This window comes from Felis catus, chromosome X (assembly GCF_018350175.1).
Source record: "Felis catus isolate Fca126 chromosome X, F.catus_Fca126_mat1.0, whole genome shotgun sequence".
Taxonomy (NCBI): Eukaryota; Metazoa; Chordata; class Mammalia; order Carnivora; family Felidae; genus Felis; species Felis catus.
The window spans coordinates 48376396-48389402 of record NC_058386.1 but is presented as its reverse complement, the minus strand read 5'-3'; the positions used below and the strand labels follow the sequence as shown (position 1 = coordinate 48389402).

Below are 13007 nucleotides of genomic sequence, written 5' to 3'. Positions count from 1 at the left end.
AGGACAAGTGTCCTGTCCCATTCACAGTGCCTGGCACACAGGACGATTGAGAAAAGCACTTGTTGAATAAATGGACTGCTTGAATATATGGGGTTCATATAATTTGCAACATTCTGTTTGTAACCTTTTAATGCTGCTGCTAGATTACTTCAAAACTATTTCAAGTAGCTTGAATAGTTTTGAAATTTGGGTTGCATGACTATTCACTAGACTTAGGGTAGTAAATCAACCTCTGCTGATTAGCTAAACACAAAAATATTAATTGACTAGAAAAAGGTACTTCAGTAAAATGTACATAATTTAAAACACACAAAGAATGAAATTCCCCAGGAATGGTGGCTATAGAACAATGGATAGAGCAGGAGCATATAATGACATTTCAGTTCTAACACTTGCTAGTTGAGTAAGCTCAACTTCTAGTTCATCTATCAAAATGAAGCTAATATAAAGACTAAATAAAAAAGCATATAATAAATACCAGCTTCCTCTAATATACTGAAACCATATGATTATTAGGTCTAGATATTTAACTTGGGGGAATAGAAACAAATTAAAATCTAGCAAACCAAGACATGAAGAAGTCTGGAGAGGTACTTTTCTAAAAGGAAGTCTCTCAAGGCATGACAAGCCATAGGACCTTGTCCTGACCAAAATTTTTGAGGAATGGCTTAGATGAAAACTAGATGAGGTGCTTATCAAATGTACAAAATGCACCAAGCTAAGAAGAATAGCTAACAGAACAGATGAAATAATAAGCATATAAAATGAAAACAGTATCGTATCCCTTTTCTACAGATAAGGAAACTGAGGCCCTGAGAGATAATGACTCATCCTGGACTTCACAGTTAACAAACAGTGGGTACAGGAACATAAAGGCTAAAACAAACAAAACTGAATAATTTAATAGATATAAGAATTTATTCTTAGATTTTAAATATTAGCTGCACAAGAATCAAAAGGATGATACGTGTTTTAGTAACAATGTATGTGAAAAGGAATTTTTTTTTAGTATGACTCAATATAATGAAAACCACTCTAAAAAATAAGAGTAGGGGGCTAGACTGTGCTAACAGCAGTGCAATGCCCAGAATAAGAAATATAATAGTCCTACCTTGATCTGATCAGATCACATCTATATTCAAGTCTCAGCACTTTAAGAAAAACATAGACACATTCAAACAAGTCCTTAAAATGCTTCAAAATGATGTCAAATGAGGAATATATGAAGGAACTGGAGATATTTAACTTAGGTAGATAAGATTTGGGAAGCAAGGATGATTGAGACATTAATCATACTCAAATATTTGTAGAGACACAAAGGAACAAAAAGAGGACGGACCAGCTAACAAAAGGGAAATAGATTTAGGGTTCTAACTAAGAAATAGCTTTCTAACTATTAAAGCTGCTCCAGGGGTGCCGGGGTGGCTCAGTTGGTTAAGCGACCAACTTCAGCTCAGGTCATGATCTCAGGGTTCATGAGTTCGAGCCCCGCATTGGGCTCATGCTGACAGCTCAGAGTCTGGAGCCTGCTACAGACTCTGTGTCTCCTTCTCTCTCTGCCCCTCCACTACTCTGTCTCTCTGTCTCTCAAAAATAAAAATAAACATTAAAAAAAAATTTAAAGCTGCTCCAATTTTGACAGTATGTGGGTGTATGTATGTGTGTGTATATATATATGTATGTGTGCATATATATATACATATATATATATACATATATATATATATGATACTCCCAGTACTTTATAAACAAAAATGAGGCATCCTTCTTTGTATCCTAGGGTGTGGAACATAAACTGTTTTAAAATGTTTGTGGTTCTTGAAACAAGAATGAGATACCTTATGAAGTAGTGGGTGACTTGTCCCTAAAAGTGTTCAAGATGCTAGAAACCCAGATCAGGAATCTTTGAAAGCCAGGTAGGGCAATGCTTTCATCACTTAGAGGGCAAGGACCATGGCAGAATCCAGAAATGCCTGGATGTTGCAAAATAAATTGGCATTACAACCTAGAGACAGAAGAGGTCTTCCAGAAGCATAGATCCACTGAACTGGCAGCCACAGCAGCCCAGTTAGCCTATATTACGAAGCCAGATTTAACATTCAAACAAAAAAGGGCAATGAAACATTTCTCAAGTCAGAGCTGGAACTCCATTGAGAACATCTATATATGTATGTATATATATATATATATATATATATATATATATATATATATATCCAGGAAGAGAAGCAGCAGAGAATACACATCAAGCTAACCTCCTGCCCACAGCCCCCGCCACCCAGAATTTACCTTTTAATGACTAACAGCTTTAAAAAAGTCTTAAGAGGTTTTATTGTTATGCTTGTTAATACCTATCATGTTATTTCCTTTTATATAATAAAAACAACCCCCCACAAAAAAGCAACAAATAATCAAACAAAAGGGTCTCTATGTTTATTTAAGAAACAGCAGGACAAAAAACAAGTTGGACAAGGGTATCCTACTTGGTAAGCAACCTAGAAGGGACCTTCCCAAGAGAGCAAGTAGTAGTAACCAGAATTAGGCCACACCCCTCTGAGAAGGAATGAAAAACAAAGGAGAAACATGTTCCAAAACAAATCTCTCAACCTCTGCATCCCTAACTTAATGCAATCAAGTGCCTTATGCAGACTATTAATAGTTAAGATCACCTGATTTCACAATAAGATAAAACATCTTACTTGTTGCACCAAGGCGACGTGTGTCTCTGGCAATATAATTTGCAAAGATAATAGACCTCATACTGGTCTTACCAGACCCACTTTTACCCATCAACAGCACCTAATGAAAAAGTGAGAAAAAACAATGAAGTTAGAAATCTAGAGCAAATCAAGTCTAAAGGGACCTATTTCTCTCCTGTACTTGATGTTTTACTGAAGTGACAGTACCAACAACCTGCTGCAGATACTTGTAACTAACTAGTTCCCTGACCAATGGTGAATACAGAGATACCTAAAATTCCAGGGACCAGGCACTTACCTGTCATGGATCACACATCCTCTTGGCAATATAATCACATGAATTTATTATGCTACCATTATACACTATCATATATTCAGAACTATGTTAGAGAAATAACAACTTGAGGAAATCAAACCCTGACTCATAATCTAATGTTTCATGCACTGAACTACCTGGCAGGGGATTTCATTGTAACTGAAAATTCCTCCTTCTGATTAAGGTCAACCTTTCCACCTCTGCCCTTGGTCTCATGCCTTCTACTTACTCTATGATTTTATTCTTTAATTACTCTGTATATTTTTTCTTTTTAAGTGTCCCATGGCCTACAAGATCAAGTCCTTAAACAACATATAAGACCTTCCTTGATATGGCTTATCTACTTCTCTGTAATTACCTCCTGACCTTCCTGGCCTGGAACTTTTAGAGTCCAGCCATACTGAACTGAACTAAACTGCTTATATCCACTTTGATTGCTCCCAGAACTCCAGGCAGCCCAGCTCTATGTCTGTTTCATGCTGTATTCTCTGCCAATAACTTTCCATTCATTTTTCTTCCTTCAGCTAAGTTCCATTCATCTCTCAAGACTTGGTTCAGTAACCAACTCCTCAAGAAGCTTCTCTGATCTCAATGTCCTAAGTTGGCTTGGGTGCATCTCACCTCTTTCCTCCCATGGCACTTGTAGAGCATTGCAAAGACCATAATGCACTGCGGTTATCTGGGATTTTTTTGGTCTTTCACAAGACTCTGAGTTCTTGAATAGCAGGGAGAATACCCTTTGTATCTCCAGTGTGTAACATATAACAGGCGCTTAAAATATGTTCATCAAAAGAATGACCAAGCTATCAAAACAAAGACATAAACCTAGCAAGTTTTTAATGATGAGAACTTTCCAATGGAAAAGGTGAACTTATGAAGGTGAATAGCCATCATATCAAAGTCAGCACCTAACAAAGACAGAAAAACACCTATCAAAGATACTGTAGATTCTTGCACTAGGAGGGAATTTGGTAAGGTAACTTTTCAGTCTTTTCAAACTTTAAAATTTATGGACTATAGTTCCAATTACCTTGCTTTTCAAATGAAGGGGGTATATCTTCAAGCCCTAAATAATTTACGAAATTTTCTAATTACAAATGTAGGGAGTATTAACAAAAGTGTATTGCACTCAGACTCAATTTAATCTAATCTAGCTATTTAGCCACATAACTTTATCTCACTAACAAAATGTTACTGACAAGCCAGTCTAAGGCTGTTGGAAAAATAACTTTGTTTTATTCTTAATCACACAGAAATTTCTGGTATTTTTAGCCAACCTTATTGACAGCAACTTTATTTTTTTAAGTTTATTTATTTATTTTGAAAGAAAGAGAAAGTGTTAGTGGGGAGGGCAGAGAGAGAGAGAGAGAGAGAGAGAGAGAGAGAGAGAGAGAGAGAATTCCAACCAGGCTACACTCCATCAGTGCAGAGACCGATGTAGTGCTCCATCTCATGAACCATGAGATCATAAACTGAGCCAAAATCAAGAGTCAGACACTCAAGTGACTAAGCTACCCCAATAGCAACTTTGGACAGGCTCATTAAGAACATTCCTTTAGCAAACTGAATTATATAACTGAATTATTGGATGAAGTTACGGGTAAATATGGTGTTTTTCTTGTGTTTTTTAATTTAAGAAATCTTCAACTGCTTAGGAAAGAGTAACCAAGGCTAACGGTGTTAGGTGCTAACTTAAGGCCTACACATGCATTTACTCATTTAAACTTCATAACAGTCCTATGAGATAGATCATATTATTATCACCATTTTACAAATGAAGAAACTGAAAGCCCAAATTTCAGAAATTTGCTCCAGAACTGTGCCCTTATTGATTCTGTCTAACCCCCAGGTGGGGCACAGTACCATAAGAGCACAAGGGAAGGAATGTTCAATTCCACTTGGAAAACTCATATAAGCCATTATAGAGGTAACATTTAAGTTGGGTTCCACAAAAATGTGCAGGAAGACGCCTGTTTAGTGTTTGTGTATGGCTTGCACAAAATGCAAATTCGTAATTTGTAGAAAAACAGATTCTGTAGAGCTACGACAAGGTGCACAGGTGTGGCAGATTGGTTTAGTCAGGAAAAGATTTTTAAAGGGCATTCTATACTATGAAGTCACTTGAATCTCATTCTATGGGCTTTGGGAAGTATGTGAATGACCCAGTTAGATTTAAATATTAGAAAAATTAAATCTGATAGCAGAGAAGGCGATAAGAGTCAAAAAGAAAATGTAGAAGATTCCTGAAATGGTCCAGGAAAGATGATATATATACACCACAAATTTATTTCCTGAATGATATCTTCTTACCTTCACTTTTATGTATTTGATGTAATTAACATGTCTTACCTTTTTCTTCATGGCTGTATTTGGTAGCACCCACCTGCAGATATAAACCAAAAGACAGTTTCCAGGATCCATTGCCTTAGAAATTGGAATTTAAAAAGTACAAATAAATGTGGAGTTGCAAAAGAACATGTTTAGCACAACAGCTGAGTACAGTTGTGTGCAGGAACTTCGTTAAAGAGGTCCTTGTTCTCCTAAATTATAAAACTGGATTCAAGTTCCCTAACCCCTAATTACAGTGCTCAGGAGACGGCTCCTAAGGTTTATTTAGGGATATAAATGAGCCATAAAATTCAAGATTTAATTTTTTATCTTAAAAAAATTATCAAAGCAACATATATAAGTGCTTTAGTGAAACTATACTGTCCTATTTGAATGTCCTCTATTATTTTTAAGTTAGCCTATTTTTAAAACCTGGAAGTATGTTTAGTCAGCTGTCATATTTTACTCATTACATGCACAAAGTATATACAATAGAAATCTCAAGTTCAGGAACAAAAATGCACTGAAAGTACTCTCAAGCCACTGATCTCTGCCCTGGAAATACCAACCTTCTCCCTAGTCGTCTTATCCTCAACATGATGATGTTAAATCTCCTTTACTGATAATTCAAAGAAACTCAAAACTGTCTTCTCAATTAGAACAGTTCCCTCAACCTCAGGACTAATATTAGGTCCATCCCAAGGGTTGTTTCTGCCCAGTTAACGACCAATCGATCCTCTTTCCAGTTTATCCTGTCACCAAAAGCATGACACCAATCAACCTTACTGGTAATTCGAAGCAATTTATCATAGGTGGGCTGTTCTAATTCATGATACTTTCCTCAGTTAGAACCCCCATTCTAGGTTTGACATAATAAACTTCACCCACCCTAGCGATCCTTCAGGTTCCCCTATGGGAGGATCCATTCTTGGCCCCAGATTCTCTTTCTCCATCTTTCTCTCAGAGTCAGATTCTTCCATCGTGCAACAAGTCCTTTCCAGTCCTTTCTAAACCGCAGTACTCTTTTTCTTTTTCTTTTTTTTTTTTTTTTTTTTTTCCTTTTTCCCTGTTCACACCCTCAGTCGCCTACTTTAATTGCCTGTGGCCGCTAGGCCTGCTCTATTCTTGCCTCCGCCTTTGTCCACTGGGGGGCTGCTTTCCCCACGGTTACTTTAAACCGCCTTGAACTTGGCCTCAAGGAACAGCCTAGCTGGCCAGTTCAAAGGCTAAATGATGTGGTGGTGCAAAGGAAGAGACGGAGGATGAGTTAAAAAGAGGAGTGGTGGGGACTCGTGTCGAGTTTGGGCCTCAGGACCCAAAGTCTCGAAACGCAAATGTGACTTCACCCGAAAAGAGGTGGAGACGGCGGAGGTGGCAGAAAGAGCAGACCCGTGCGGTAGGCACTAAGTAGTTACTGTCCCCGCCGGCTTGTCGTTACCGACCCTGGTCGCCCGAGAGCGTCCGCCGGCAGCGGCAGTTATGACCTAAACGCCCGCCCTTCAGGAGCCCAGGTACCTCACCGCAGGCACCGACAGCAGGCCAGGATCACGTGGGCACCTCCTGTAATCCCAAAGCCCGTCACGTGACGGCTGCTACCCAAGGGGCGGGTGGACTGGGAAGACTACCATAGATACTGCGCGGAGAAAGAGCGTCGCCAGTCGCCATAGCTGCTATCGCTCCGCCTTGAGTCGGGTGGGAAGCTAACATCCTGTAAACTGTTTCCTTGTGGGCTGGCCTGGCCCAACTGGCCTGCCACGCAGAATTAAAGGAGACGTTTTCAATTTCAGTGCTTCAACGCTAGCTTCTTTGTGTGTGTGTGTGTGTGTGTGTGTGTGTGTGTGTGCGCGTGCGTGTTGTTGTTGTTGTTGTTGATGTTTTGTTGTTGCTGTTTTAATTGCTATTTCACCCTTAACATTTTTCTGTGAGGAAGGCCGAGCATTGTTTTTGTCTTCCTGCTTTTTAAGTCTTTGTCTTCTTTTTATTACTAGTCCCTGTAACTGAGCTTGTAATGAAATGACTTATTACATCCAAAGTGATTACAACTAAGTCTTTCGAATACTATGCACACAATGAAAGTTATTTCTGGGACCAGGTATTCATTGGGAAGTCTAGAAAGCATACTCATCTCCAAACTTGTTTAAAAGTGGAAGGGAAATAAATTCTCACTGACCATAGTAAGAAGTCAATAAAGTCTAAAATTGATAATGAAGGGACATTGATAGGTATTTATATATTTAGACATAGAGACCTCCAGATAAAATTGCCAAAAAAGTTCAAAGGGGTTGCTTCTGGAGAAGAGCAGGGTAAAGGAAGTGAGGGGACTATTGCTTTTCATCTTAAGCCCTTTTGTACTATCTATCTATATCTAGAGATATAGATGGGTATATCACGTGTATATGTTACTTAATAAGAAAGGAAAGAAATAATGACAGAAGGGAGGGAGGGAGGAAGGAAAGTAGGAAGGGAAAGGAAACTGGATAGAACCAAGGTGCTATCTGCTTCCAGATTTCCCCAATTGCTGTTCTATATGATCCCTTCTCACCACAGCTGCCATACCTCATGAAATACTTATTTCATTCTGATCATAGCTTCCTTAGCCCTTTCACTCCCTATTTTACTCCTTCCTACCCACCAGCTTCCCCCAAACAGGGGGGAACTGTTAGCAGGCAGTTATCAAAGTCAGGAATCTATCTTTCCACAGAGACTTGAAAACAAAAGCCCTATCCTTCCTGATTATTGTATTTCAATGGGATGGCTTTCAAGTCCTTGAAAAAGACACTTCTGAGTTGTAAGAGATACATATTCACAATTGTAAGCCCTTTACAATAATCTGAGAAAAATAGGTCAGGGACCTATCATCAGGCTATATAGAACAAACAGTAAATTATCTTTGATGTGTTGAGCTTTCTCAGGCACTTTAATGGAGGTTTGGAATCAACAGAGAGCTGGGAGTCATCCTAGGGGCGTGGAAAGTCTCTTCGTGCAGGGATTTAGGCAGAGTTATGTGCTGAGAGTTCTGCAGTTCTCATTAGCCCATTTTCTACAATTTGTCTTCTCCTCCATTTTCTTCTGCTATCTTTGTTCCAGCTGCTATAATATCTGGCCTGGATAATTGAAATAGACTGCTAAATTATTCTCCTACAGTGGCAGCTCCAACGTTGTTGGGAGTGGTTGGAATAATCTTCATCAGTCATCTCACCCCAAAAAACCATTTAATGTAAGTAATATGTGCATGTTGTGTAAAGGAAGCTTTCAAACATATTCTCCAACCCTCCACTACCACCAGGTATCACCAGCCAAATTGTTCCCTTACACTCTTCTATTACAGAAATTCACTGTATCCCTGTTGCCTGTTTCCCTTTCCCTCCCCCTCTCAGAAACATCACATGTATATACCCACCATGACTACTTCCCTCAAGGTCCATGAGGAACAGATGAAGAAAGGGAGAGGAAAAGATGAAGAAAAGGGGGAGAAGTGAGGAGATGAGAAGAGTGAAGAGAAAGAGGAGAAAAGAGATGAAGAAAGAGGAGAAAAGGAGTAGGAGGATGGGAGTGGAAGAGAGGGATCTGAAAAAAGATTGAGGAACTAAACTGAATTGACTTAATTGCAAAGTAAATGAATAGGATTGTTGATACAATGCATTCCTATATGGTCTAGAATTTGAGATTCTGATTTCTACCCAGGCATCCTGGGATGCTTATTTTTATATTTTCATTGACAAATCTTACAGAAATAAAAGATAAAACTTTTTGTCAAATTAATTTTTATTATAAGTACTTTTCAAAAAGTGTTGATTAAACTGTGCAGTTATTTATGCATCCATTCAGGAAATATTCATTGAGCAGCCATTCAGTTCCAGGAGCTACGTTAGACACTAGATATACAAACATTTCTCTATTTCAGGTCCTTACTGCATGTGAGATGCTTCTTTCTGACACCTCAGCTTCACTATATTCATATGCACATAAAACAAATCAGCATTCTGTCTATCCACATCCCACCCTATATTTTTTTCAACCATCCATCTCAGCAAGAAAAAGTAATAGAGACCCCTAAGATCCAATAAGGTATCTTTCCTTATATTCTCTAAACCCATTCTAGTCACTTTTATCCTCAACAACCACCATGGGTCTCCAAATTGGTCATCCAGTTCCTAAACTGTCCCTCATAACTTCCCTGATCTTCTTTTTCTCCACCTCTGCTTCTTTCCCTGTTCCCATAGCTCACTGCTATTTTCAAGAGCCCCATGAGCTTATCCCTACATCTTTCTTGCAGTTCTTTATTCTCCATTCTCATCTCCTTGCTTGAAATATCAGGAAATAATCTTCCAGTTAACTAGACTTAAGGATTTTATGAATGAAATTCTAATAGAGGGACTTCCGGTTTCATGTACAACATGTAAGTAGATTAGGAGTTGCCAATCCATACTAACAAATAAAAGGCTGAACAAGCTGAAAAAACAACAAATCTTAGATTCATCAGAGAATTGAAGCCACAGGAAAAACTGCTAACCCTAAAACTGGAGAGACAAACAGGCAGACACAGAAAATGAAAACTTCAGAACAGAACACCGCCCCCCCCCCAACAGAAATATCTGTAGGAACCACTATTAGGGTAGAAAAACCTAAATTGTAATAGACAATTTGTTGGAGGTTCAATGTGAACGAGTCTGAGAGTTAAAAGCTCCAGGGCATCCCAGGGGCGCCTGGGTGGCTCAGTTGGTTAAGCATCTGACTTTGGCTCAGGTCATGATTTCATGGTTTGTGAGTTCAACCCCCACATTGGGCTCTGTGCTGACAGCTCAGAGCCTGGAGCCTGCTTTGGATTCTCTGTCTCCTTCTCTCTGCCCCTCCCCCTCTATCCCCAAAATAAATAAACATTAATTTTTTTTTTTTAAATTCCAGGGCATCCCAGTCAGAGAGAGGCCTCCATACTTTTGTGAATTTTACCTCCAGGAACTCTACTAAGTTTTCAGTGAGTGTCAGAGAATATTACCTTCCTAATACTGGAAGTGAGAGGTGAAAAGTAAACATTTTGAAATCAACTAGAACTTTCTGTTCTTATTAACAAGGCTGGACCTCAGGAGAAACTACTTTACTAGAGCCTAACTTGCTGGGGTTTTATCAGTGCATAGCTTACCTAAGGAAAGAGAAATGCCCAACTCCAGCCCACTTTAGACATCCTGTCCCACCCAGAAAAAGATAAACCTGAGAAGCACTGGCTAAGTTCACAGTCTAGAGACACAGGATCACCAAAGACATACATTACTGAGAGACTATAGATTATAGCCCCTACACACACACACACACACACACACACACACCCCCGCACACATACACATTCATACCACAAGTAATACTAAAAGTCTATTTGCCTAAATTCTTTCCACCTCTACGTTATCTATGTTATGTGCACCTTCAACAAAAAATTACAAGTGATACAAAGAGGCAAAAAACACAGTTTGAAGAGACAGAACAAGGATCATTATCAGAGACAGATATGCCAGAAATGTTAGAACTACCCAAACTGTTAATTTAAAATAACTATGATTAATATGCTAAAAGCTTTAATGGAAAAAGCAGATAACATGCAATAACCAATAAGTGATGTAAGCAGAGAGATTGAAATTCCAAGAATGAATAAAAAATAAATGTGTGAAATAAAGAACACTGTAACAGAAATGAACAATGCCTTGGTTGGACTCATAAGTAGACTAGACACAGCTGAGAGAAGAATCTCTGACCTTGAGGATGTATAAAGAAACTTCTAAGACTGAAAAGCAAATATTAAAAAGACTGAAAAAAAACACAGAGAAATACACACACACACGTGTGTGTGTATGTATATATATATACATATATATGTATATATGTATATATATATATGTATAATGGACTATGGGATAACAACAAAAATGTAACATATACATAATGGGAATATCATAAAGAAAAAAGAAGAAGGAGCAGAAACAATATTTTAAGCAATAATGACTGAGAATTTCCTCCAACTTAATGTCAGACATCATCATAGACTCAGGAAACTCAGAAAACACCAAGCAGGATAAATACCAAGAAAAGAAAAAACTACAACCAAGCATATCATTTTCAAATTACAGAAAATCAACATAAAGAGAACATGAAAAAAAAATCTTGAAAGAAGCCAGAAAGAGCCCACATTATTTCCATAGTGGAGCATAGGTAAGTATTACATCTCATATGTTCTGAAAAACCATGGAAACAAGAAAAGAGTGGACTTAAATATTTAAAGTGCTGAAAGAAAAAAAAACACCAACCTATAACTCTGTGCTCTACAAAATTATTCATTAAAAAATGTAGAATAAATAAAGACTTTTGAACAAACAAAAATTGAAGGAATCTGTGGCCAATAGATTTGCTTATAAGTAAAGGTCTTCAGAGAGAAGGAAAATTATACAGGTCAGGAATCCAGATCTAGATAAAGAAAGGAAGAACCTCTGAGAAGGAATAAATGAAAATTTATTTTTCTTATCATAATTGGTTTGAAACCAGCTACATGAATACTAAAACATTCAGAATACCCAAGAAGTTGATCTGAAGACTGACAGAACAAACTACACAAGAGGGGGAAAAAAGGACACATTGTGGAAGGTAGGAGGAGTGGAGACATGATTTTGGGGAGAAACAGATCATGAGTGCTGTAGAGAAGAGGGAGCACTGGTCATGGAGAGAGAGGATAGAGGAGGGAGGAGAGAGGAGAGAGAGAGAGAGAGAGAGAGGGAGAGAGAGAGAGAGAGAGAGAGAGAGAGAGAGAGAGAGAGAGATCCACATAGGGGATCACATGAGGCAAGTGCTTCCCCAAAGCCATTGACTAGAAAATGAGAGGGGCTGATTTTCATGAGGTTTTACAACCAGTGGGACTCAAAGACTGGAGTTTTAGAGGTGTGCTTGTGGCTGTGGAGCCCTGAGGGCACTGCAGTGCTCCTGTGGAGAAGGAGCACAGAAGCCCAGTAGCAGACATTGTGATCTGAGGACTCCATAGGACACACTGGGAGAGACAGTTCCCCCTTCTTGGAGCAAATCTGGGAGAGGTGGCATTTGTCTCTTGGGAGACAAAAGAACCTGCAGGCACCATTACCCACCCTGCCACCTAGCATAGGCACAGAGACACCTGCTGAGGGCAGTTAACCTGGACACTGGTCTTTTGCTAGACTACATTTTTCTGCAAACTCCACACCCCTGTAATTTGGTGCAGCTGTCATTCTGGGTCAAGCCTGCATCAGTCCCAGTGCTGTGAGATGCTACCCTAGAGGACCAGCACATGTTCATGCCATGCTAGGTCCCCATGATTTGGATTTTAAAAACTCAGCCAGCCTGCATAGGATAGAACACAGGTGTACTGTGTAGCTGAGTGGGCAGATGGCCTGGATATAGACAGGGTGAAGGAGGGAATCTGAGGGACACCTGGGATACATGAGGTGGAGATTGTATGCTCTTCAGGGAGGACTTCCAGAGGCATGAACAGCCCTCTCCAGGGACCAGGAGGGGGGCTGATGCCCTTTCTTTCCTCTGCCCCTAAGCATAAACTACCCTCAGTAAGCAGCACAGCGCTAACACTGGAGGCCTAAACCACTTACACCAAGTCCTGTCCACCTGCATTCTTCAGGGGCTGCTTTCTCGGGCAAGTG

The 13007-nt window shown here is 39.2% G+C and overlaps 1 protein-coding gene across 5 annotated transcripts in view; it reads right to left on the bottom strand.

Moving 5' to 3' along the window:
• Positions 1 to 6974, bottom strand: part of RRAGB (Ras related GTP binding B) — a 51218-nt gene extending 44244 nt beyond the window's left edge. The window contains exons 1-3 of one of the 5 annotated variants that reach the window (XM_023248918.2): positions 6864 to 6974; positions 5365 to 5398; positions 2700 to 2799 (exon numbers count right to left, since the gene is read on the bottom strand). In XM_023248918.2, the coding sequence (XP_023104686.1) occupies positions 2700 to 2799; positions 5365 to 5376 (112 nt within the window). In that variant the 5' untranslated portion in view covers positions 5377 to 5398; positions 6864 to 6974. Of the gene's footprint in view, positions 1 to 2699; positions 2800 to 5364; positions 5399 to 6231 lie in introns of all 5 variants that reach the window. The other 4 variants (XM_023248919.2, XM_006943774.5, XM_004000559.6 and 1 more) reach the window with 4 other exon arrangements.
• Between the last annotated feature and the right edge of the window lie 6033 nt (positions 6975 to 13007).